At 52.4% G+C, this 26,215-nt stretch overlaps 8 protein-coding genes across 8 annotated transcripts; 3 read left to right on the plus strand and 5 right to left on the minus strand.

The window, feature by feature from the left end:
• Window positions 1-160: 160 nt before the first annotated feature.
• Window positions 161-1,078, plus strand: J4E90_001992 (uncharacterized protein; the record flags this gene model as incomplete). The annotated part of the gene is made up of 1 exon (XM_051431576.1): window positions 161-1,078. The coding sequence occupies one exon, from the start codon at window positions 161-163 to the stop codon at window positions 1,076-1,078; it is 918 nt and encodes a 305-aa protein (XP_051294710.1).
• A 1,666-nt stretch (window positions 1,079-2,744) lies between these two features.
• J4E90_001993 (uncharacterized protein) lies at window positions 2,745-3,478 on the minus strand (the record flags this gene model as incomplete). The annotated part of the gene is made up of 2 exons (XM_051431577.1): window positions 2,745-2,772; window positions 2,817-3,478. The coding sequence occupies 2 exons, from the start codon at window positions 3,476-3,478 to the stop codon at window positions 2,745-2,747; spliced, it is 690 nt and encodes a 229-aa protein (XP_051294711.1).
• A 599-nt stretch (window positions 3,479-4,077) lies between these two features.
• On the plus strand, window positions 4,078-5,593 carry J4E90_001994 (uncharacterized protein; the record flags this gene model as incomplete). The annotated part of the gene is made up of 4 exons (XM_051431578.1): window positions 4,078-4,162; window positions 4,212-4,546; window positions 4,603-5,435; window positions 5,482-5,593. 4 exons carry the CDS (start codon window positions 4,078-4,080, stop codon window positions 5,591-5,593), a joined length of 1,365 nt encoding a protein of 454 aa, XP_051294712.1.
• A 1,404-nt stretch (window positions 5,594-6,997) lies between these two features.
• Window positions 6,998-8,519, plus strand: J4E90_001995 (uncharacterized protein; the record flags this gene model as incomplete). Its single annotated transcript, XM_051431579.1, has 3 exons — window positions 6,998-7,238; window positions 7,291-7,745; window positions 7,815-8,519. The coding sequence occupies 3 exons, from the start codon at window positions 6,998-7,000 to the stop codon at window positions 8,517-8,519; spliced, it is 1,401 nt and encodes a 466-aa protein (XP_051294713.1).
• Window positions 8,520-8,867: 348 nt separating this feature from the next.
• Window positions 8,868-9,305, minus strand: J4E90_001996 (uncharacterized protein; the record flags this gene model as incomplete). Its single annotated transcript, XM_051431580.1, has 1 exon — window positions 8,868-9,305. One exon carries the CDS (start codon window positions 9,303-9,305, stop codon window positions 8,868-8,870), a length of 438 nt encoding a protein of 145 aa, XP_051294714.1.
• Window positions 9,306-10,147: 842 nt separating this feature from the next.
• Window positions 10,148-13,929, minus strand: J4E90_001997 (uncharacterized protein; the record flags this gene model as incomplete). Its single annotated transcript, XM_051431581.1, has 2 exons — window positions 10,148-13,282; window positions 13,345-13,929. 2 exons carry the CDS (start codon window positions 13,927-13,929, stop codon window positions 10,148-10,150), a joined length of 3,720 nt encoding a protein of 1,239 aa, XP_051294715.1.
• A 7,878-nt stretch (window positions 13,930-21,807) lies between these two features.
• On the minus strand, window positions 21,808-22,662 carry PSF2 (DNA replication protein psf2; the record flags this gene model as incomplete). The annotated part of the gene is made up of 3 exons (XM_051431582.1): window positions 21,808-21,919; window positions 21,968-22,467; window positions 22,549-22,662. 3 exons carry the CDS (start codon window positions 22,660-22,662, stop codon window positions 21,808-21,810), a joined length of 726 nt encoding a protein of 241 aa, XP_051294716.1.
• A 2,759-nt stretch (window positions 22,663-25,421) lies between these two features.
• On the minus strand, window positions 25,422-25,871 carry VTC1 (vacuolar transporter chaperone; the record flags this gene model as incomplete). Its single annotated transcript, XM_051431583.1, has 2 exons — window positions 25,422-25,783; window positions 25,838-25,871. 2 exons carry the CDS (start codon window positions 25,869-25,871, stop codon window positions 25,422-25,424), a joined length of 396 nt encoding a protein of 131 aa, XP_051294717.1.
• Between the last annotated feature and the right edge of the window lie 344 nt (window positions 25,872-26,215).

Genomic DNA, 26,215 nt, shown 5'->3' on the forward strand with positions numbered 1-26,215 from the left:
GACGCCGGTGGAGCGTCGCCCATTGACTGGGTTCTGAAGCTAGGCCATGCTTGTCTTAGCCTCGGGAGCTTGGCGATGACGTCCTCCATGCGCGCCGAACATTCACCCAAACTCATGTTTCTGCATGGGCACCCTCACCTTCGGATATTGGTAATGGGCAATGCCACCCCGCCCATCTAGCCTACTGCGATCAATCGCTCAAACGTCGACTTCTCGGCTGTCGCGCATATCCTCGCCATACATCTGTCACTCATGTCTCCGTCGCACGGGTCCTGCTCTTCCGCGGCGCATACAAGTCTCGCATTTCCATGCTACGGCCCCACGATACGCGGACGCCCTAGTCAATCATTACGAGACGCTACACCTCACTTCGACGGCGACTGCTTCTGAGATCAAGCGCCAGTTCTATACGCTCTCGAAGAAAAACCACCCGGACCATAACCGCAACGACCCCGAAGCCTCCACACGTTTCGTCGCAATCAGCGAGGCATACCACGTTCTTTCTGTACCGGAGAAACGCGCGCAATACGATGCACAACTAGAGCACTCGCAAAGACAATCACGCTGGGGAGCGAGCGGGGGTGAATATCCGCAAGGGAGTTACAGTTCCGCTGCATATGGCTCAAGGCCGGCCAGCGGGCTGAACAAAAAGCGCAGCACCTTCCGAGGGCCACCGCCCTCGTTCTATAAGGCCGGCGGCTATGGACGTCACGGCGCGAAGCGAGCCGAATACGCATATTCCAACGCACAGGAAGGTGGGGAGTCATCCAATCATGCTGGTCAAGAATCCTACGGCGAATGGGGTGGATTTGGCCCTGGTCAGCAGAAACAAGGGAATCAAGTTCCACACTTTGACAACGTCAGGCACAAGGAAACGCAGGACAATGTGAACGAGCATATTTGGGCTAGGCGGAAAAAGCTGCGTAGGAACATCAAGGTAGAGGAGGAGTGGGAAAAGGGCAACATGATTGTCAACTTTCTCGCGGTCTCTGCTGTTATCGCCATGATCGGGATTACGGCCAAGTTTTTCGAGAGCCGGCATGAGTCGCACCCACGTAAAACTAAAGAGAGCGCTTGAGTTAGTGGTGTAATCGCTATCTATCCCGGCGAAGAAATCAGTATGAAGATTAATCATATTCGCAGAGAATTTCGGGGCCAACGTGAACGCTACATTCATTGATCTACCGTTTGTCCTCTAATGTAGGCTGTGAAAGAGACACGTCTGGTTCCGACATTGTATGAGGTGCCGCCGCTTGATCTACTAGCGACCTGCACATCTCCTCATATTCTTCTCGATTTCGTTCCGATTCGCTTGGACGTCTCCATCCGTCTTTAGATTTATTACGATTCTCTAGGCGTTCTAGAGCAGGCCTCAAAATGTTCCATAGCAAGTATGGCACCGTACGCGTCATCATGCAAGCTGGCACCTGCTTCGCGCCATGAATGTACATGGTCCAGTCCATGCTCGATTCTGGTGAATGCTTCCGGAATGCGCACCCGCTTTCGAGCTCAGTCGGTAGTCGCAGTAGCCCCTCATGATGTAGTCGACTGAAGTAGGTCCATATCGGCTGGAGGAAGAACATGTGTACCCACCAACGCGGTACGATAATGCGCGTATCATGATCGCTGCGACCAGTTGTTGCATCCAACTGGTAGTAATACGTCGTAATCTTGCCCGGATAGTCGATAGTCCAGATATTGCCGCCGAAAGTATAACGCTCCCAGGCATCCCCTAGTTCGGGATCGGTGTCAGCCATCTGATAAAGAGGGTCGCCATGGGTAGTCGTGGGTCTACAAATATGTTAGTGGCGACTCGCAATGAACATGTTCAAAGATCGACTTACGAGGGTGGGTTCTCAATGCTGCTGCGATGATGCCAGACGGCATGGGCAAGTTCGTGGCAAAGAGCGATAGCGATTCTCAGGAAGATCGCCTCTTGATCGTATCGAGACCCATGGTTGACAACGTAACGGAGTGCGTAGAGGTGATGAGTATGGAGCTGGATCCGTGGACAGTATACAATCTCGGAAACACTCGCGCCTTCGCCGAAATATGTCATGGCATCGAATTGGAACCCGTCCTCGTCAAGTTCATCAAACTCGAGCCTTAGATATTTCGGCAGGGTGATATTAAGCATTTCAGTCGTCATCAGATGAGCTGTTTTAGTTGCTTCATCTGCCGATGGAGCAAGATAATACCATCGCTTCTCCTTAAGGTACTTGAGTTCCCCATGAAGGACATGGTTGTGGAAAGACAGGGAGGATGCTTGCCTAGTAAGCTGCGTAGCAACTTTCAGAGCAGGTATCAATCGCTGGTAGTTCTCGGAGCTCAAGTTCAGCCACTGAGCTTGCTGGAACAACGGATGTATATCTTCGCAAGTAGCATTTGTGGCGGGGATGCTGTTGAGAAATGCCAGTGCAGGCCGATGGCGAGCAATATCAAGACTTGTAGAGACATCGGGAAGTGACTGGAGGTATCCGTAAGGGTCCGGAGTGGGTCGATTTTCATCGGGCAAATCCAAAGCGCGCATGCAGCAGTGCGACATGGTTGAATAAATCTGAATGGTATCCTTCTCGACAGCGGACATCTTGGACAGATAATATAAAGAGAGAGGAATCGGGAATTTGGCTATCAGAAGGGGCTACTAGGGTTCGCGACACTCTACCCATGGACCTGCACTGAACGTCGTGACTCGCAGCCAACCATCTATTCAGATGCTAGCCCACCACAATCTCGTCCTTCCATCAACAAGTCTTTTTCGTTATGCGATAACTGTATGCGTCAGCTGTGGCTCATCAGATAACTTCTACACTCACAGAAACAGTTTTTCCCTCGAGTATACCTCCTTATCAGGATCATCGTCCACCTCCTGCACGTGGAACGTTTTTCGCGCCGTCTTCATAAACGTCAGATCCGCCCGTCTCCTCCTCTTGAAACAGAAATAGCAGACAGTCTTGTCGCCGATCAGATCTTGCAGCGTCTTTTGCAGCAATGGAAAAGCGGGCTCGAAATATACACAATCCGCTGCCAGGATGATGTCCGGGTGTGTTGGTAGCTGTGACGGCGTCGGCTCTCCCCAGTCGTATATCGAGGCGCTGACACGAGAATCCAGAGCGTTCAGTGTGATGTTGCGCTTCATGAGTTCAAACATCGGCTCTTGATCCGTGATATGTAATGTGGTGTCGACTTTGCATCCTATCGCGACCGCTAACCCAACGAGCCCGCCTCCGGCACCAAGCTCGACTATCTCTTTACCTGCGACATCTTCTCGATGGTTACGCAGCATGTATTTGCTCAGTACCATACCGGCCGGCCATAGTTGACCGCCGCAGCCGTTTTTCAGGTCCTCATGTAGTTTGAGTGGGGGTGACAGTAGGCCGTCAAAATCTATCTCGGAAGCGCCCGCAGGTTTGATAGGCGCGGGAGGAACAAGGTCCTGACTGACACCGAAAAAATCGTTCTCTTCGCTATCCGACATTTTTGGCGCGCTGATCAGGAACCGTGGTCACAGTTCGTGAACATTGGATGTGCCTCTGCGTAGGCTCAAAACGGCATTAGCGTTACCAAATGTGGGAAAGCGCCGCCCCGGTCTGCGATCGAGGCCTTTGTGACACTTCATCGACATCTGGTGCCGGCACTCCATCGAATTGTTAAATTACCATGTTCGCGTATGAAGCGCCGCAAAAGCATATCACAAAGTCACGAGCAGCAGAAAGTGGTGCTAAACGTGGCTTCGGCTAATGCACCTTTCACCCGGCCTTCCTGTTATCGACCATGGAGAGCCTTCCTTATCTTATCGTCGCGCAGCGATCGACACGATCTCCTAGTTAAGCCAATGGGGTCTGCACATATTGCCTATCAAGCGCCTCAATGCTGGGCACTTGGGAAGGGAAAGAAAGCGGACACCGGGAACAGGATACGCTCAGCCGAGGTGGCTTGCTTGTACCTGCTGCAGCTTCAACCCTTGCCCACGTCTTCCCCGCTGCAGAGCCTCGTACTCACTACCTGCATCTCTATATACACTGTTATAGCAGGATTATTGACCTTGACACCGAACTTCTAGGAAGAACCTCCACCATGGGCTTGCCTACCGAGGTCCTACAGGCCTGGGAAGCTTGCGACCGGACTGATACACTCTTCGTGCTTGTCTGTTCGGTCTTCTGTATGTATATCTTTCACGACTATTCACTACATTGACTAACCTTGTCAAGGCTGGGGTATCATTCCAGCTGTAGGCATAGCTTATTCAGGTTACACAACACGCTCCAATTCTCTAGCAGCAGTTATGCCAGCTATCCTAGCAGTGATCGTCTGTTCGATACAATGGTTCTTCATTGGATACACCTTGACATATGGAGAAGGAGGAGCTATCTTTGGAGATTTCAAGTACGCCTTTCACAGAAATGTGCTAGCAGAGCCTGTTGGTACCATTCCAGCAGTGCTGTTCAGCTTCTTCCAACTAGTATTTCAGGCCACAGTATGCGCCATTGCGGTTGGCGGCGCGTGTGAGAGGGGGAGAATCCTACCATTGATACCCTTCATATTTGTGAGTCCTACCTGTTGAACGACGGTATACCTGTGAGCTTGACTGACAAATGGTAGCTTTGGTCTACATTCATATACAACCCGTTAGCTCATATGGTCTGGGGTGGGGGTTTCCTTATGGACCTAGGCGTTCTAGATTTCGCAGGTGGCACGCCCGTACACATCAATTCCGGAGCAACAGCAACGGCGATTTCCGTATACCTTTCATACCCTTTGTTCCGCTCGCGCAAGTCCTCGACCCGTACACCAGCGCATCTGGTCATCCACAGGCCGGTCAATTCTCTTTGCCAACTTCTCGCGATGATCAGCATCTGGGGCTCATGGCTCGCCTTTGACGCGGGCACCACTTTGGCGTTCAACTTCAAGTCAGTGATGGCCTTGTGTGTCACGAACCTCTGTGCTGCCAGTGGGGCGCTCACGTGGATGCTCTACACTTATCTTGAAGTTGGGCGCTGGAGTCTCGACTCATGTTTCATGGGCGCCATATCTGGACTCATCATGATCACACCTTCGGCAGGTTTCATCGATCTACCGACAGCGTTCTTCTTCGGGGTGCTCGGTGCACTGTTTTGTCGTCAAGCGCTTCGCATCAAGTTTAGCGAGTTCGCTCGGCGCTGGAGATGGGTTGATCACGGCGACACCTTTGCGACACACTGCCTTGGTGGAATTCTAGCAACGATCTCAACAGGCTGCTTTGCTCGGAAAGAAGTCGCTGGGTATGATGGAGTCACAGAAATCGTTGGTGGAGTATTCTTCGATGGGAACGTTCGCCAGCTCGGTATTCAGGTTGTGGAGGCTGTCGTCGGATTTTCATGGTCTTTCATCGGAAGCTATGTTATTTACGCGCTCATTGACTGTGTACCGGGCTTCGAAGTGTTGGCTGAAGACAAGTAAGTCGCATTGACGATTGGAAAGATGGGGCTAACAGATGTTAAGGGACATCATTGCAGGCCTGGATGCAAGCCAGATGGACGAAGAAACGTTATGGGCCGAAACACAGAAGTATTATCCCTATGCCGAGCGCGAAGGCGAGCTGCATCTCGAATGACAGACTGGAAGTCCAAAGTCAAACATATGACCTGCTTCTACAGTGGTGCATGAAACAGTCACTGTAAGATGCATCGGTAACAATATCTCAACCACACCAATTTTGCTCTTTCAAAAGCAACAAGAAACCAACCACGAGTTTATTGACGTAGCGCAGGGTCGTTATGTTGATATTCGTAACTCGCTTCAGATCCATGTAACAAACTCTCACACTTCCATCCTGACATACGTCTCCAAGCTTTAAGTTCACAAGATAAGCACCAACTCGAAACGCTTAGCTGTTTATTCGCGTCTTCGTCCCGCAGCCAAGTCTCCTAGCATACTTACGCAAGCACCCACAGACTTTACCAAGCGTCGTTCCTGGAACATGCCGTGGATCAAAACCATCACCTGCGTAATCGCCGAACCTCCTATTGGCCATAGTAATATCACAATATGGATAAGAGATACTCCGGATGCGCGCGTGCATTCAAAGTGTGCTGAAGCTGGGATGGAAGCGTTTGCCAAGACATGTCTACGCGTCTTCTTCGGAGGAAGCTAGCGGTTCTTGACCCGCACATACGTAAGGCACGTCAATAGTAGCGCAACCAATCTAGAAGCATGTCAATGAGCTTTGCGGACTAGACTGCAAGTTTTGGGGCCCATCGCCTTTCAAAAATGTTTAGCCTCGCGCTTGCGTACCCACTCTAGACATTACAGCCCTTCCCAGTATAATACAGACAGCCACGTAAGCCTCCAATCAGGAACCACGCAATGGAAACGGACTGGATTTAGCATAGAGAACTGTTTCAGCGGGGAACACTGACGTTGACGCTCGGCGTGGAGATGCCGATTGTGGAGATTGAGAGATTGGGAGATTGGGAGAGGTACCTAGGTATCGAAAGTTCAAAGAACAAACAGGTCACACAAGTTGCCCGACAGTGAGAAACTCTTAGAGAGCATAGATGCATGTAAATGCATAGATTCTCACATCAATAAGGAAAATATGTCGCAACATAACCACCAACCATACAGTGCGTAGTCCAACAACAAAGCCGACCAACACAGACGAAGCTTTCAGCGGCGGGCCTAACCGTGCATAGCAACCCGCCTGCTTCCAGACAAGCTTCGGGTTCATGGTGTCGCCAAGACTGAGGACACTACGAAACAATACAATGTCTTGCGTATGCTTGTGACGACTCGTACAGGTAGAAGAGAAACATGCAGGACAGTGGGCCTAAGGCCTAGAGCAAGGGTAGGGGGTTGAGTACCATGCCTCTGTTTCGTTTCCCCTGTGGACATCGCGATCTGGACTTGACGTCGAGAAATCCGAACGATAGATATAAAGCTCCTGGTCGACAGACATGCAAGCCTTCATCACCATCACTTCTCTTTGCACTCTCGACCCAACAAGTATCTTCCCATCATGAAGCTCACAGCTCTTCTCAGCGTCGCCCTCCTTGCTCAGAGCTCTCTCGCTCATCCAGGCCAGAGCGCCGCAGAGCATGCACAGGAAGCTGCTGAGCGAAGAGCCTACCTCGCGAACAACAAGCGGTCTCTTGCCCACTGCGCCGATACACTGAAGGCGCGTGGTAACGATATCGCTATGCACGCTCGTCGCAGTGCCATGGTGGAGAAGCTTCGAGCCAAGCGGGCTATCGCTCAAGGTACACTCCCTCCCAGAGTAAGCTGATGGCTGGATACTGATATGTCGCACAGATAAACCGTACCTTCGGGTCCGCGACCTCGATACCGTCCTCGCCACTGATCACAAGTCAAACATGACTGGCATTACCGCCGATACTGATCCCGCCACCCTCTTTGCAGGAAACAACTCCTGCGTCCTTACACCCGAGGTGACCCAAGGCCCTTACTGGGTCGAAGGTGAACTCGTGCGTGAGGATGTTACCGAAGATCAAGAGGGCATCCCCATGACACTGGACATCCAGATCATCGACGTGAACACGTGCGAGCCTGTTCCTCAGGCTTTCCTTGAGATGTGGCACTGCAACGCTACTGGTGTATACTCCGGTGTCGTAGCGCAGGGCAACGGAGTCGGCGAGGACGACGAGTCGAACTTGCAGAACACGGCGTTGCGGGGCATCCAGCAGAGTGACGAGAATGGCGTCGTTTCGTTTCAAACTGTTTTCCCAGGGCACTACACTGGACGTGCTGTAAGTGCTCACATGTTTCTACCACCATTCTTCTGAGTAAACAGGGACTAACTCGAGATAATGTTGTAGACGCACATTCACGTCATGTCTAGACTCAACGCGACCGTAAACGCCAACTCGACCCTCTCAGGCGGCCACATCACACACGTGGGCCAGATGTTCTTCGACCAGGATCTCATCACACTCGCGGATACAGTAGAGCCGTACGCCAGCAATGAACAGGAACTCACTTCAAACGTCGACGATTCCATTCTTGCGGAGGAAGCTGCGGATGTTGACCCATTTGTGGAGTATGTCATGCTCGGCAACGACATCTCAGAGGGTCTTTTCGGTTGGCTGGCATTTGGCATGGACTCTGCCAGCGCTTACAACATCACCCCAGCGGCGTATTGGACTGACGAAGGTGGCGTCGAGAACGAGAACTCTGGTGGTATGGGTGGTGGCCCGGGTGGTGCTCCTCCTTCTGGCGCTATGCCTTCTGGCACGGCCATGCCTACCGGTGCCATTCCATCGGGAAGTGCTGTAGAGTCGGGTACAAGCCTTGCTGCAGCATCGTCTCTGAACATCGCTATCGCCTCATCTGCTGCCTCCTCGATTACCAGCGAGATTACACCTAGCACCTCCGCATTTGTCACGCCCTCGGAAGCCCGTCCGTCCGGTGTAGTACCTTCCAACGGTCCCCAGATCGCACATGGACGTGGTAAGGGTCAGAAGGGCCAACCTCACGATCAAAACCAGTGGAGTCAACACGATATTCCGGCACAGGGGCACTAGAGATGTGTCTCTGTCAGGACGGACCATGGTGGTTTGAGGAAAGCTTGGAGAGTAGAAACACAGTGCTTGTAGGACTAAGTGACGGGTTAGCAGCGGTATTTCGGACGATGCTAGGTTTTGGAACTGGGGGAAGCTAACTTCAGCCACTCTTTTGGGGGGAAAGTCTTTACCTGTATATTGTGTAACACTGGACAAAATTGTCTCACTACCATTGTGTCCTGGACTCCGGTCTTCCTCGTTTCGATGCTCTGCGTAATAGTTGACCGAAAGCTCAGCGGTGAGCATTGGCAGGAGCGTATGCGTCCCATATGCCTGCATACCCAATCGCATCATTTGAACGTGAGCCTCTCAATCTTCGAGTGCCTTCAATCCATCGACCAACGCGCCAAAGCTCTTGACCCTAACGTGCTTCTTCGGATCCTCGCCACTCCTTGCGTCTTCAGCGGTATGTACCATGCTCTTCTCTAGCTCGGCGTCCAACTGCCTTTGAACCTGTTCGCGATCCAACATCTTTCTCGCCTCCTCGAACCCTCCGATATCTCTTACGCTCTTGTACCCCAACTCCCTTAACCTTCCCAGCGCAATGCCCGAGCGTCTTCCACTCCGACAATACAGCGTGATTCGATCGTCTTTTCCCACATTTATACCTTGCGCTGCGTAGATTTCGGGTAGTTGATCGATGATCTGGTATTCAATGTTTACGGTGGGTGCGATGTCGGAGGTAAGGTAGCCGGTCGAGAACTCGGCTGGGGAGCGGACGTCGATCAAAAGGTCTTGGGTAGTCATCGTGGTTCTCGGCGTGCGCGTGTAGTATCGCGTGAATTGGGGTAGACGTGGAGAGAGGAGAGGATTTTGGGGCAGTTATGCGACGCGATGGCGGATGCAATGGAGGGGTGGAGGGGTTGCTGCGATCGCTAGCTTTAACCCCACATGGAAATCCCACCCTGAAGCAGCTGCCATCATTGATCTGCCACGATGTAATCTAGCTCTGCCACACGACTATCATATACACTGTCCGTCATATCAGACGTCTTTATCCAAGAACGAGGCGCGCTCTCGCGGCGGAGACGGAGAATCAGGTTCTTGCTTCTGGCGGCGGCGTACATCACTCGATAGTTCTGTCACAATGCGAATAGATAGTAATTGATTTGAGAATTTCTTTGATTCAGAGAGCTGCAGTCCGGGGGACGGCTCAGTACATGTTCTTTGGGTACGAAAGAACGTATTTTGTCTTCCAGTGCCCATCTTGTAATGCTTTTAACCGCTAATCGCAGCAACACACCGTTTGCTGTAACAGCGACTTCTTTCCTCTTCATAACGCCAAAGACCTGATTGATACAGGCTCCCAAAAGCCCCAATGGGTATGCAAAAAGTATGAAATGTTGCGCAGATACCTGTGATCTGCCTTTGCAGAGTATGCAGAATACAAATGAGCCCACCCGGAAAAGAAATTCGCTGAAGTGGTATAGAACAAACAAAAGGAACTCGGGCATTGGTATCGTAAGTGTCCGTGACATGAAGGACAAGAATAGATGCAGTGTAAACGCAAACATTAGGGTATGTCGGTGACCAGGCGCCATCCAGAGGCGGTCGATGAAGAAAGGCGCAATGAAGCGCAGTACAAATGTCTATGAACCCTTTAGGTTCGCGGTCGAGAAATTGAAGTTGAGAAATTCGAACTTGTCTTTCGAATTGGTTCGGCTCTCTGCTGAGAATGTGCTTTGTGCACTGTTGTCGATAGAGGGCGAGCCTCTCGTAGAGTGTTGAGCCTCCCGCGGCTCAAGAAGCAGCGATCGGCGATAGTAGCTTTGCACGTTGGCCTGGTCGCTTGCGTGCATTCGCTGGATTTGGCTCTCCATCCAGTCCTGCATTTCTGGTATGGCAGCCAGTCGATAAGGAACTTGGAATGATTGGAGCTGGCCGATGATCTTGGCTGTCTTCATGTGTTTGTCGAAGTTGATGACAGAGACGCTGTCAGAACCGGAATCTCCAGGGAGCTGCCGTGTGGTGCCATTGCCTACGTCGATAAACGTGAGATCGGTAAGATAGATACCAACGAATGGAATGCATGGCGCGACGTGGTTCTGCAGACGCTGTCGGAGGACAGCATAATTACGTCCTACGTCGGTAATTGCCTTCAGTTCATCTAGGCGAGCCTTCGTTTTCGTGGATACAATCTCCCATGTACGTTTGAGGCGCATAACCATGGATGAATTGAGTGAGCAGATGATTGCCATCAACGAGTCGTAATTGTTCAGTTCCAAGCATTTGGCTGCAACTTTGACCCACTGCTTGATAACAACAGCACGCTTCTTTGCGTCCTCGAGCTGCAGGATGGTGTCGGCAACTAGGTTTGCCAGGTCGGTCGAAAGCGTTGACATTGCTTTGACGTTACGAGCCTTCGAATTCTTCTTCTTGGTCCATTCCAGGGCAAGAAGCTCTTCGGGTTGGATGGCACAGAAGAGCCTGGACTCGATAATGGTGAATTGTCTGGCAAGTTCCAAAGGATCGAAGTCTAAGATGCTGCATTGCGTCCTGCCCTCCTTGCTACCTCGCAGAGCGTTGAGTTGGCTCTTAGTCACAATTGGCGACGGCACATTGCTATCCGCAAGAGTGAACGCAGGGTTTGAAGCACCTGTCTGACTGAGCGACGATACCAATCGAGGTACAAGAGCGCCAGCCCTTACTTCCGTTACCTTGGAAGTAAGCTCCGCAAGTCTTTTGCCAGCAGCAGGCATAGCAGCCCTAAGCTTTCCGGTGGCGAACGCGAGGATAACGCCTAGAGCAACAGCGTCGCTCTCGCCACACCAATGGCTTTCCAGCCAACCCTTGAAGACATTGTAGACACGAAGACGCACCGGCACACCAACGGTCTGGCTGTTGCCGATGTAGTCAAAACGGTCAATCAGGCATTGCGCGAGGTCGAGTGGCGTGGTGAAGAGGCGGAATGTCAGATAGAACGCGTTGACGAAGACGACATCTGGGGTAGATTCGAAGGTAGTCAGCTGTTCTACAAGCGCTGGGAGGGAACCGCCGGAGATTTGACCCTCTTTGTTGTAGATCAGTTCATGGACATAGGTGGTCTCCAATAAGTGCTCTTCGCCAGCAGCGACATCTTCGCTTGCTAGAGACCGGAGTTCAGAGGAACTGCCAAAGCTGCTGATCAAGGTTTGGCAACTCTCCTTCTTCGTAGGCGAATGATCTGGGGTAGTAGCACGCGTGGACGTGTGGGAAAGAATGCTTGCAGAATCGCCTTGTGCACTGAAGTAGGTGCTGCTCCCATCGTTTACTGAAACGTAGACGCTGTCGGTTTTGGTCGAACCGGCAAAACTTTCCTGTGTCGTGCTCAAGGGACTATCGGCAGAATCAGACGCATGAGGTGGAGCCAGAACCGGAGTAGGCACCGCATTGAGAGGAGGTAATGATGACCGGGACGATCTGAACGACACTGCCGTTGGGCTCTCGACTATTACGGGGTGGGACGAAGGTTGAAGGCTAAGCCTGTTGGTTTCGAGTGGTGATGGTTGCGGCACCTCGGGTAGTGGCTTTGACTCTGAGATGACTAGTGGTGGAGGCATTTCGCGCTCCTCCACTGGCGTAGCGGGTAGTGGCTTGTTGGTCTCCAGGACGGTGTCTGAAGGCTTGGGCGATGCGGACCTAGCTGTGGACTCCTGGTTGTCTGCGTCGGGTTCTTGAAAGATCGTTTCTGAGATACCGAGACCAGCAGGTTCGGCTTCGAATTCGAAATCACCAATCCTTTCGATCACAACCCTAGCCTTGGTGACGCAATCACCAGCAGAACGTACACAGCTTGTAGCGGCAGCCACGATCTGCTTCCCTGCTTCAGGCGCCACCACTTCTTCAACGTCGGTGTCGGCGTTGATGAACATGTCCTTGGTCGCTTGCACTAGTTCCGTCAAACGGGTGTACATGGTGTCTCGTGCTTCTGCCAGTTGTTCGGATCGTCGCGAGTCTCGTTCCCATACTTCCTCGACAACTTTGAGAAGTTGGCGGCACGCAATCACAGAGTGCTGGGTAATCTGAGCAAGCTCTTCCGAAGACCGTGATTGCAGGTGCAACCCAATAAAAGAGCCGATGTAGCCCAGGAAAGCGTCGTGCGCGGCGTTCAGCCTCTCGGTGGCCAGGTTTCCTTTGCGCGCACTTGCTGATTTACCGGTGTACGACAAGCGATGTGTCATGGAGATACGTTTCGACTGTACTGAGGAATGGGAGGGGAGTATTGGTGATTGAAGAGAATCTGTCTCTGAGGGCAGCGAAAAGGCGACTGATAGGCGGTTCAGGTTTCTCTGCGGCTGAGCAGTGGTAGTGTACCAGTCGTCGTGCACTGATGGTGCACCTTGCGTAACCGGAGAGTCGCATTCGTTCGCCGAAAGCCTGTTCTCGCCCGAGGGGGCTGATATTGCTTGTGGTTCCACAGCAGCATCGACCGAGTCCGACGGCGGGGTGAGTGGTCGATAACTACTGGCGTCGCCAAGCTCAAAGAGTGACAGCGCCACTGCGTCCGTCGTCCAGATGTCAAGGAAACGCACGGCCCTAGTCACCAACTTGAATGATTTGAACACAAGCTCGTCCATGTGTTCGAAAACGGGCACCTGCAGTTCGTTCGACTGCAGAGCTTCTTGCAACGTCTTAGCTGTCTTGACAAGTGTGGAAAGATCTCCTAAGAGGGCCTTCCGCATGCGCCGTAAACTGACGTGTGTGAGGATGAGGCGTGAATCCTTCTGCAAGCACTCAGTCCGTTCCTGTTTGGAGTCAGTCATCGGGACACAAACACACTCTATACCCGTCCACAAGCTTCACTTACAAGGAAGAGGCGCACGCCAACAATCATGCCCTTGACGTAGTCTTGTCTCGAGAAGGCACCGAGATCGCCATTCTCTCCGTCGCGGACCAGATCCCACAGATATGTTAACGCAGTCAGAAGGTTCCGTATGATGGGGTTGTCGTAAGGTTCGCAGTAGTTGGTGGGCAGCCACCCGCGGGCCCCTGACGCTAATAGTGTTCCATCGGCCCAGCCATTGGGATGAACAGAGTGGACGAGGATTACATCGCCTTGATTGATGGCGACGGTGATGGACGACTCGTCGGTTGAGGACGACACTGTCGTACTTGGACTGTAATGGTAGAATGCACGGAGGTAGTTGTGGAATACAGGTTGCGGATGTTGTTGCTGTTGCAGAGCCATGGCTTCACTTGATGTCTTTGGGGTCAGAGGTGGCGATATTTGCGACTTCGACCGACTGGAATGTGTTCCCCTTGATGAGGATTGGCGACTGTGGCCAAAAGCCCGCGAGCGCGATCTTCCTGGTGACGATTTGTGAATGTTCAGTGGCGCCACTAGTGCGCTCGATCGCTTATCCATCTCTTCTTGCTCAGGAAAGGACGCCATGGTGGAAGAACGAAAGGTGGGTGAGATGCTAGAGTAGAATGCTCCGTCGATAGTACGCTAATTGGGCAGCATTTGGCAGGTGATACAAAACGAGAGTCAATTGGCGTGGCGCAATACTTGACGTTGTTGGAGTCCTGGCGTATACCGATTGCTTTGCTCGGCTGTTTGCAAGTTAATACTGTGCTGAGGCAACTACCACGCGACAAACGGAGACTGACATACCCGACGTGACGATAGCTAGCGCTGTAGTGTGAAGCAGGTGACAGATGACCCGATGTGGATGCGAGGCCGGCGGATGGGCCTGTGGTCGAGGTGGTTGCGGCGAAAGCTGGGACGGGCGTCGTTTCCGTTACACAAAGACAGTAGCAAGGCGAAGCTCCGACACAGTCTGTCTCTCGTGAAAGTGTGCAGATGTTTGAGAGTGAAGACTCTGGAGCTAACTGGAAGGAGGGGCTGCGGCTGAGGGATGGGCCAGTGTTGTAATGGCAATAGCAGAGCAGCGAAGACCTATCGGCGCACAAGGATCGTGCCTGCCACTGCAGGGGAGCGTGGGGTTGCTTCCAACGGTTCGTGAGGAAGTCGCGGCCCAAGCGAAGGAAAGAGCGACCAAAAGGAAAACAGACGCGCTGCCAGCAGGTCAGATGGGTTGGGGATAGGCGACCGAGATGCAGTCGAACGACAGGAACATTGCCCTTCTCCACAGTGGCCGGCTGGAGCTGTTATTATCACATCCCGATGGAGGATCCTACCGCCCGCCTACTCGAGAAAAGCTTCGTGTGAACAGGACAGGGGCCTTCTGTCAGGCGATGCAGGGATGTTGGGCCAGGGCTAACGGAGCGTTGGTGCGTGTGGGATGCGGCTTGCTCCCAACCTCGACTATAGCCCGCAGGCATCCTTAATCGCGGCGGCGAGACCACCGACCGTGCAGGCCAGCCAAGCCAGCGCCTGTCCCCGGCATTTCTCCCCTGCCCGCTCGTCATGTTGAGATACCGTGCATTGGCTGCATTCACCCAGCCGATCCGCCCACGGCACGACGACAGGCACAGGAGCTGGCTGTCGTCGCCATTGCATCCTCGCCATCGCCGCTGCCTACTCATAGGCTGGCAAAATCTCCCCCTACGCTACTGTTTGGCGCCGCGAACAAGCAGCAAAGCCGCAGCCCTCATACGCACGCTGGGTGCAATCAAAGCATAACAACATACAGTACCCGCAAAGCACGCGGACGCGCGCGGACGCGAGCCAGGACCTGCAGCATCAGGCTTGTCGACCCACCGCGAACCTTCTCCCCGGTCGCAGACTCGAGACCTGCATGCGGCAAAGATCATCCCTCTGCGTGCGCCGCCTCTAACTCGGCTTGGCAACTTCCGCCGGCTCATCTTCCCCGGCTCAAGTGCCTCGCTCCCAATCAAGTTGAATCAACCTAGCCCAATTTTCTTCTGCATCCTCCGCAGTCCGTCCCATTGGCCACATGCGTGAATATCTCGACATTGCTCTTCGTACGCCTGCACCACTGCAAGCCTCCGTCTGAATCCCCCGAACGGTCGGGACGCCGCAAAAATTGATTCGGGCCTATACCGTTTGCTATCCGTCTACCGTATTGAGCATAATCAACCACACGAGAAGCGAAAGGCCATGCAATAATGCCCGCCCGCCGTAAACGTCATCTTCGATATGGGCCTCCTGCCCGGCTGTTGTGGGATCGAGGCGACCTCCCGCCCTACCCCCACTTGCAGCAATGGATCTGCAACTGTGACGATTCTGCGCATCCTGCAGTTATGAACGCCGACCTGACGACAGCATCCCTACCGAGTATCACATGCCGGTTTGCAGAGCATTGAACTGCCTAGACATATCCCTGCTCTTGTTACCTTCAACGTCTTAAGCATCGTCACATATACCATCAGTTCACGCTTCCCATTGCCCATTGGACCTTGGTCAACAACAATATACTTTGCTAGGATCCAGCAGTTAAGCGACTCCTACTTGACGACGAGCATTTCACGACCACGTCTGAAGCTGATGACGGACAGCGTGCGAACCTCGACTTCTACACGGCGTGCATCCTCAAAGGATTGTTTCAACAGTGCATTTCCATCAATCTGCGCAGCACCGCTTCGAATGTCCATCAAGAGAACATATCTTCCAGAGACTGCTATATTCTCCTAGAACTCTAGTGTACGCCCTTGAACGCCCTGGCCGGCCGCTTGTCCCAGGCTTAGTCTAAACCCCCACTCCCCACTGTTGAGCGACTGTCCTATCGAGCAACCTACTACGGCTAGACCCGGCCAGACACTCTGCGAGTCTCTTCAAGCATCTCCGCATCGTCAAAGTGAAGATGCGCCCAATCCCGACGCCGATCCCTTCGTGAAAATCCACACTCGAATTCTCCACCCCTGTTGATATGCTCAAAAGCGGCTGGCTCTTGGACTTTCATGCTGAAAGAGACTTTGATCTACATCCTTTCCTTCCTAAAGCAGCTGCAAGCGGGCTGTGAACTATCCTTCCGCGGTACAAACGCGGGTAGTTTGTTTTTTCCAATATCAAACTCCAAATCGTCGCGGCTGACAACAATCTTTAACAATGCAGTATGATAATACAATCGTATGCGCAAGTGCACAGCATACAACGGGGGCACAGTAACAGACAGACGCCACTGCGAACTTGTTCTCACAACAAAAGAAGGTGTCAGACTAGCACTGGCGGGGCGACTATTGAAAGCGGCGGAAGGTAACATACCGCCAACCCCCTTTAGCCAGGCAAGTTATTAGCAGACGTTCCCAAGGACAGTGCCAACAACGAGAACGCCGTCATTCGGTTCACGACACTCCCGTGCGCGACGGACCCTGGCCGAGTTTGGAGGATACGCGGTGACAGCGGACGGAAGCCAGCCGTGAGGGTGTGAGTCAAGATACGTTATTGAGAACTCGATCTTGCTTAGCCTTTGGGCTATCTCAACACACGGTGCAGCTTTGTTGATCGTCATTCTGGAAATCTCCCATTGTCGCACGAGACCCAAAGAGAAGTCTAGGTCGAGAGATCGACATCGCAGGCCATTCATCTCACCCTCAAGTACGAGTGGATCTTGGTACAGGCGCGGTTTTTGTATAAACAATCTCGAAATCCTATTTCGTGGTGGTAGCGTGCAGACGGCGCAGACAGGTGTTTCATCGTTTTGATGACCCCGCGTAGTTCGCTCTCGGAACTACTCACCAACTCGGCCCTTCTCTCACTCGGATTTTCATGATAAACATGCCACTGAACAGCTCCCGCCTAGGAAGCTAAGGGCTGTAGCTTTGTCACCAAACTAACCAACCTCCCGACCGCGGGAATGCGTTAGCTGCCGGCAGCCAAATCGCCGACTCTGCACTGCTGCGCAACGCAGGAACCAGCACAACGAGCCCAACATGGTAGTCTTGATACGACGTCATGGCGAGCCTGCTTGCTCTCTCGTAGGATGGCCGACAACATCGACATTACACGTTGCTGTCCATCCATGGATGTGAACTGTTTCTCTGTCACGGGCCTCACAGCTGCGCCGCAAACCCTTTCTCAGCCTCCAAGCCCGGACCACAAGCCACATGCGAAGTGCAACACCGACCCAGGATCGCGGCACGCATGGTGGATCCATTGCAGAACGGACATCACTCCGATGCAGCATTACCGAGGCTCGGTTGTTAATATCCCTTTGGAAGGACTGCGGACGTCATGTGAATAATGTTGAATGCGCCTCTGCGGCGTGGTTTACATGGACACGAGGTGGCACAGCTCCAAATCACATTCAGACGAGCGATCGATATCACCGTTGCCCCGTCTGCACAAACGAGCGATCGATCGGTACCGGTTTATTAACGAACATATCTTTTATGGTACTGCTCATGCCTACGGCTGACGGCGCAAGACAGCCACTAGACGACTACCAACGGCGTCTTGTTGCGCTCAAATCCGCTTATCTGGCCATCTCGTGCAAAGTAGGTAGGTGTATGTAACATCAATTACACATGACTCTGCGGCGTGAGGCGACGCCAAGTGCCTGAAATACCACCAGGGAATTTACCAGCGGATGGGAATTCAGGATGCCAAGCGATAGCGAGTACGATGCGCTCACTGTCAGCCTCACCCAGTTTGCGCATCCCTCTCGGTTGCCATGCACGCATGCGTCTCATCACGTCTTCCGATTCCACGCGCGCTCGGCTCATACCCCCTGTCACCAAGGTTGCGTAGGGCGCGCTCAAAGATCGGCCAAACAGTCAATTCGACACCTTACGTTGTAGACGTTCAGCATACCTTTTACCCAAGTTAGAAGAGCCACGGGTATCGTTTCCCGTGTTTGAGAGCGTTCCCAAAAGTCGCTTTCTTGATTGAACTGGAGTACTTGGAGAAACTCATCAGAGCACCTTGACGTTGCATGTTCCTCTAATATCTTGAAGGAACGACCCCTTGGTTCCTGCAGGATCTCAGCTCCCCGCCACCATAACTTTCTGCCTGCGGCGTAGTCACCGGTCCTCCGCTTCATCTCCCCTAGGCCTCGAAGACGCCACATCTACGTCAGGAAAAATGGCTGTGGCTGCGACGCAATACAACGAGCTCGGGAGACCCCTGACCTACTCTTGCAGGCGACTAGACGCCACAGCGCAATGCTGCAGCACACAGCGTCGTGCAAGTATGCAGGTCTGACCCATACTGTGAGGCTGCCTGTACCTGCATTTCCGTACACGCGGCTGCAAGGTTTCCTACATGCAACTACAAACACCACACGTAAAACATCATTTCACTCAGGGATTCTAATACTGATGCAATTTGCAGGCTGATGGCACCACACGCATCTCCAAACCCAATTACTACACAGCAGAAACACTCATACGTTGCAGCTACATCTCCATGCGCAAGCAATTATCATTCTGAGATACTTCATTGGAAAAGATTGCGCAAACACGAGTTCCCCGTACAATCCACAGACCAGAGCTGTCGTCTCAGTATCCGCTTCATCCCCATTCGCGGAATAAATTCTACATCCCTGTCCGTCTCTTCATGTACAAACCCGCTTCCAATTTCGCCTCTTCGTGAACCGCGCAAGGTATCCGCATGTTCATTTTACAATGTGTAGGGAAAGCTGGCGTCAGATCATACTTGAGGCGTATGAGCCCTGTCTCACGTTCTTCTTTCTTCAGATTCCGTTACTGGAACAAGTAAGATGGTACAGAGGTGTTGAAGACTGCTATTAACACCCTGGTAAGCTATTGCAGTGGACAAGCGGAAGGTATTGCGTATGTGCGATCTGCAGTGAGCTTTGTTGGTGGTTGCGGGGGATTGTTGGTTCTGGCTGGAGAAAGAGCCTCGGGAAGGTCCGACACGAGATGTAACGTGCGCACGTGGCTATGCGAAGGGAAAAGAAACCAACGTACCTCCGAGATAAACGGTATCGGGTTGCTTTTCCTGTCGCGAGGAACGACACGACCGCTTCCAGATTTCGGCTTCATGCGGAGTTTGCTGCTTTTGGAATCAGAAGCAATGTCTCCTCGCGACACGATACAGAAAGAAATGATTCAAGGTGCAACAACACTTCGGAAAGGGCGGCAACGCAGCTCGCAGTTCTCGACCACGTTTCGATCACAAACGCCCATCGGGATCGATTTGCTTCTCGTCATGCGTTGCGATGCGAAGCGCGCCATTGTCACATCGATCCCAGAACGTTGCTCCAAGGAATCTAATTCTCGCGCCAGTCGACGGACTGCTTTCGCCATCGTGACCGCTTCACAATTCCGACTTGGCGACTACAATTAAGTTCCCTATATGGGATCCTCAAGAGACTACTGTAGGTCGGATCAAACAGATCTTGGTACTTCGGACAATACTAACAAGATGCTAGTGTGCAAAGTATGTACTGTCTCCGCTACAACGTCGCCCGTTACAGCTCATTGCATATACGAAACTTACCTTCCTTTTTCCTCTTCATCTTCCTCACCTGTCCGTAGTCTACCCAGATTCCGGTTTGTATCATACTTCTTTATTCCGTCTCCACACGACTCACGACCCTGGTCAGTTATGCCATTGCCTTGCGCATAGCCGCGACTCACGTACACGCATTTTTCATGCGTCAAGCCTGATCAGGCGTTGCGTGCTTTGTCACGTACAACGCGCATAACGTTTTCGTCATATTTGCTTCTTGTAACTATTGGAAGGATGCAGAGTTTACGATCTGCTACAAGTAGATGGACAGCATGACGAGAAGAAACACTTGGCTGTGACTATTCTCATCAGCTTGCCAGCCTCCTGTGGTGTTGCGGTATAGTGTTTAGCAAAGTGGAGTAATAGGACTGCCAGGGTATATGCGCGGAGAGCGTAAGCAAGGCCAGGCGAGAAAAGAAGGCTCCATCCATGTCTTCACCACGTGTCGGCTTCTCCGGACAAATGGGGATGGGTAGAGAGTGCCTAGGATCGTTCTTCGGTCATCTTGGTTTTTAATTGCTGTTGTCAAGCTAACGTTTCATAGTTGACAACTCGTAAGAATGCGTGACGCAACACGCATTCGCAATGCAACATCGCGACCTTTTTCTGACATGCGCACAACAGCGTACTTGCGCTGGAGTATTGCGCGGTGTCTAGACTGCTGCTCCCTATCACTTGCTACCTACCACCGGAAGTACATGAATCAGTTGCTTGTGCGCCGTGGGCAGTGATCGACCCCGTCACGCGCATTGCCGCCCTCCACGACACGGGCCCATCGACATGAGCCTCTCAGCCCAAGTATTGCTGAAATTTTCATCGAGCATGCACACCTTGGTATCTGCAGTCGAGACTCGGTCTGGGTGAGATTGTGCGGCTCCGGCGCGGCTCCAATCTTCTCTACTGACCTCATCCGATGAGGCCGTAGAATGGCCATGCAGACGGCGCTTCGCACAGGCTATGATGACGCGCATGCTGACAGGACCCCTTCGCATCGAGGCGTTCACTCATGTTATCGCAACCCTCTTCTTGGGATATTGCCTGCGGTCCTGTCACGCAACGTCGCTCGCGGGCCGAGGAACGGCCTTGACGGGCCTTCTTCAAGGTTGCTCCTTGTTCTAGGCTCGGCGCCATAGGCCATATCGCGCTGTCATGACTTGCATATCAGCGTGTTTTGTCCCTTGAATGTGAAGGGTCCCTGGGGATTATACAGCGGAACTTCTGGCCGATTTACATGGGGCAACTAAAGTCAGGTGAACGATGTGGATCGCGGCTGGAGAATGGCGTGTTATGGTTACGTTCGCGACGCCTCGGATGTACAACAAGTTCTATTTGGTATAGATGATCGTCTTCGTCGGGTGCAATGGATGTCTCCGAATCGAACACGTCAGTCAACATTGCCGAGAAGAGTGAATGCTTTGTGACAGTCTCGTTTTGGAAATATCACATCCCTCCACCCCCATATTTCAGTTAGTGCAATGCCTTACAATGGCATCTTGAACGAGACATCGGCAAAAGCGAGGCCAGTCTAAGAACCCATGCCCGTTCAAAGTGTCAACCCCAAGCGTGGCTCTCGCAGATTCGTGGTCCCGGGTCTAACGGCGTATATGGCCGTGGAGTGAATTTCAAATCCCTCAACCTCGGCAAGGTTTCTAGATGCTGTAATCCTCTCTACCATGCCGATTACATCCGGACTGAGCGGATGAACGCGTATTGACAATAATAGTGTACTACGCTGGGCCGAATTCGGATTGTCATCGGATTGTACATGTCGTGGGGGCAACCCCATGTTGTCGCGAGAGGACGTGGACGAGGTCGATGATGAGCGTGGCTGCTGATAGCGCATGGCCGATGGCTCGATCTTCTTCCGGTGCAACAATTGCTCCAGTCGAAAGCTGATGCGAAAGATTGTGTCACTTCAGCGCTTGGGCGAGCTCACTGCATATCCATTTCGTCATCGTCGTAGTCGGCTGTACCAGAGTAACCGTTCTCCAGCTCTTCTCTGTCCCGATCTTTTCGTTGCTGCTCTCGTGAAGCTGCGATCTTCCTACTGACTATTAGCACTGACCGCTCACCACTATCGCCCACTACGTACCTCAGTCCATCAATGACACCAGTAATGAATGTCCTACCCTCTCCTACCTCCATACCTCCTACACCGTTCATCTTGAAACCGCCTCCTGCATCTAGTACGTCCACGCCGCTTCTGAGCTTAGCCATGCGCACTTCCCTCAGACCTCGCAGCAGTTTCCGTACATTGTCCGGTTCTTCAAAGTCGTCTGAGGCTGTCTCGAGCAGCATTTCACCTAACTCGAGCCAGTGATATGGTAGAGCGTCTGCCGATCCTCCTGCCGTCGAGTTGAGTAGGAAGGGTGGAGAGGTAGGGATCGTGTTATTTGAGGGCTGTGGCGGCAGTCGAGGCGGCGGGGAAAACGTTTCTGCGTATTCGATCTCGTGCTCGAGAATGGCGTTTAGAGAGTGCGTGTTTAGCCATGGCGGTGGAAGTATGTTGGCGCGGCGCTGGCGCTTGAGGAGTAGGGCTAGCCACAGAGGGATGTCTGTTCGGTGCGGAGGGACGAGGGGTTTAATGGGGCCCTGTAAATCGTCAGAACCTCAAGTTATACACAGTGCGAGTAGACAAGTAATCATGGCGGGGTGTTGGAGGGGCAGACATACACCAAGAAGCTCCAGTCCCTCGAGCCTTTGTCGCGGTATGACAGTAACGAGCTCCATTTCGCAGAGGAACGCTATCTCTGGGGGCGTCAGCCCCGGTGGGAGAGGCAATGCCATGTTGCGACGCGTGGTTTCGCGACTTCGAGTGGTTGTTTAACTTTTGGGATCGAACATTGAAGACGCGCCCGGGCCGCGGTGCGCTAGCTTGATCAGGATTACCCGTGTCTTCCAAACTGTCCCTTGATGTGTGTCAACACCACCACTCTTCTAGCTAATCAGTCAATTGACTAAAGCAGACCGATGGCACCTCTGCTTCAGATGTGGGCTTTCCCCAGCGCTATAGCGCTCATTGTCTGGCTCATGGCCACATGGTATGGCGAAGTGATACACGAAGTCCCGAACCCCTACCTGGCAAGTATTGACACTAAAGAAGCATTCCAACACTAACAGAATACCAGGATGAGTACTTTCATGTCCCACAGGCCCAAAAATACTGCAAAGGCGACTACTCATGGGATCCAAAAATTACAACTCCACCTGGCCTGTACGACTGCCTCTAATAACGGCTGACCGAACAAAACTGATAAATAACCAAAGATATTTGATCTCCAAATTACACAAGCCGCTGTTAGGTTGTGAAATAGGTTCTTTGCGCCTTGTGAACGCGCAAGCCCTTTGCGTTATATTGGTTTTAAGCTATGGTATCCTGCGTACACTTCGAACGCGTGATAACCCAAGCAAAAGCTCGCCCGGTGATAGAGAGAAAGCAAAGCCGAACCATGCCACGCAAGACTCTACCTATATGGTCGATGTTCATTCCGCTCTCAATGTCGCGCTGTTTCCTCCTCTTTTCTTCTTCTCGGCGTTGTACTACACAGATGTGTGGTCGACCTTGGCCGTCTTACTGGCGTTCTATGCGTATCTGGCGAACTCGGAATCGACTCGAACTTTCACGGGATATTTCAGCTCAGTCTCATTTGGTATCTTTGCACTTCTTTTCCGGCAAACTAATATCTTCTGGGTGGCTGTATTTCCCGCTGGACTTGCCGTTGCCGATGCGCTCAAGAAAGATGCACCTTCGACGATGTCAGACAAAGCAGACCCTATGTTGGCTATACAGACCGCCTGGAAAGACGGTACAGTTCACGACTGCTCCGTTCAAGATGCGGGGCTTCAAGGTATGATTCGCTATGGGACCTTACTGAAGCAGTTGCTGATAACCTGTTAGATGTTGTTGTGTTCGTGTTGTCCTTGGTCGTTGCAGCCTTACGGAAACCTTTGCTCGTACTCAAGGTTGCTTCGCCTTACATCATCCTCTTAGTTTTGTTCGCTGGCTTTGTAGCCTGGAACGGGAGTGTTGTCCTTGGTAAGCGTAACCCTGGGCCTCCGCATTGACAAACTGCTGACATGAAGAGGGGACAAATCGGCCCACACAGCTACCATCCATCTTCCTCAGATGCTTTATATCTGGCCATACATAGCATTCTTCTCAGCGCCACTGGTGGTCGGGTCTTTGGTTGGACCGCTTGTTCCTTTTCTACCCATGCGTCTGCAGACAGTGTGTCACGACTACCGTATCGCCTTTAGCTTGGGGCTTCCAGCGCTGCTCACAACTGGACTTTTCCTAGCCTGCAGCTTCCTTGCCGTGCATTTCAACACCATCATCCACCCGTACACCTTGGCCGACAACCGGCACTATGTTTTCTACGTCTTCAAGATGCTCCGACTATATCCAGCATTGAAATACCTCGCGATTCCAGCATACTACGTCTGTGCATGGTCCACGATCCAAGCGCTTGTCTCACCAACGAAGACCGTCTCACGAGCGGCGGAGCAAGCACCGGAAGAGAAGATCAAGACCGACCTCTCCAAAGACACAGCTGATCGCCAACCCTGCCGGATGAGCTTTGTTATCATATGGCTAGCCACGACTGCTCTATCGGTGGTTACTGCGCCTCTTGTAGAGCCCCGTTATTTCATCCTTCCCTGGATCATCTGGCGACTTCATGTGCCGTGTGGTCGAACCACGAACTCGAGAAACGGATACGATATCAGACTGATTCTGGAGACTGTCTGGCTGCTCGCTATTAACGTAGCAGTCTCATATACTTTCCTGTTCCGCACGTTTACGTGGGCTAGCGAGCCTGGTAACTTACAGAGGTTCATCTGGTAGGGAGATAAACGTCGAATCTCAGCGACGTTTAACGGTTCTACAGGTCCACATCCGCAGCAAGTACCACCGCAGTTGGATTTGATTTGAGTAACTTTGCGCCCTTGAGCGCACCTACGCTATTGTAGCAGTATCAGCTCTTTCAACATGGTACTCGTTTGAGATCAATAACAGAGATACCCCCTTATAATACGCCCGTTGTTCATGGGGGTCTTCCCTTCTCTGAACTAAGTTCAATTGTATCTAAACAATTCCTTTCAAATTTCAGGAAGTCCTCATTCTGTCCCAAAGACCATCCCTACAGTCAGCATGGGTCATCTGAGAAGTGCGACCGATTTGCAATTTCTCTGCTCGGCTAATAGAGTTTGTATGGTTAGTACCTGTTCAAGCATGAACTTGGTCGAATAGCCAATGTAAACATGATAAACGCCTCACTTCGACGTCCATGACATTATGTGGTTGTACAATACTTTCAAATAACATAACCATGTTCACTCGCAAGAATAAACGCCCTTTCCACCGCCCCAACCATGTGGTCCTCGTCGGTTCTCATTGCCCATGTGATTTTTGACTGCCCGTTCTGATCCCCTTTCTGCATACTTTCTCCTTCTTCTTGAACAGTGCATACTCATTCGCGCTTCATAGAAACGTAGAATGAATACTACCCGATGCGCCCACCGTGCATCCACCCATTGTGTTATTTTCTCTAGTTCTTGCCATGATGTTGCTCATTACCCATTGTCAATCTCAGCACGAAGTTGACAATGACGGCGGCAAACAAGGCAATGGTCAAAATAGTGGGACCCAGCCTGTCGTCGAAGCCGCCCTGGCCCCTAAGTCTTATGCTCCTGGCGCGCCAGTGGAAGGTGAAGAGAGCGTAGATCATAGCCATCATGGCAACGAGGGTGAAGAGGCCGGCGGAAATCTTGCCAATCTTGTCGCCGAAGTTGAGCAGGCCAATCGCGAGGCCGCCGAGGATGACGGTGAAGTTGAGCCATGAAAGGAAGGTGCGCTCGTTTGCGAAAAAGACTTTGGGCTCGACGCGCGTAGGGAGAGCGATGCGCTTGCCTGGACAAAGGGGTTAGTAAGAGCAGCTGGGGAGGGCAGAAGGACGCGACGCACCCGGGGCAGTTTGGAGAAGCGGTTGGGTCGACATGACGATGGTGATAGCAGCCCCACTGAAGTTGCGACGCGAGCTTTGCGATGGTGTTCCTGACAGGTAGAATGGGCAATTGACGGGCGCGAGTGGATCCAATGCTTGGTGCAGCTTCAGACGAAGAGAGTGGTGGCAGGAGAGAGTTGGTGAGAAGAAGTCTGCTTCACTGTGCCGTCAAAGCTCGATGTTGCGGGTCGCGATGGGAACCCATGCACTCGCGACTTGCGTCGGCCTATCATGACGCCCACGTGACAGCGTTGCATAGGCGACGCTCATTGGCTGTGAGGCTGCATGCGGGGATGGCCCGGTCCCTCTGTGCCACGTCCAACTCCGGCCGCCGACGC

This window comes from Alternaria incomplexa, assembly GCF_024043165.1.
Source record: "Alternaria incomplexa strain BMP 0042 chromosome Unknown scaffold_2, whole genome shotgun sequence".
Classification (NCBI taxonomy): Eukaryota; Fungi; Ascomycota; class Dothideomycetes; order Pleosporales; family Pleosporaceae; genus Alternaria; species Alternaria incomplexa.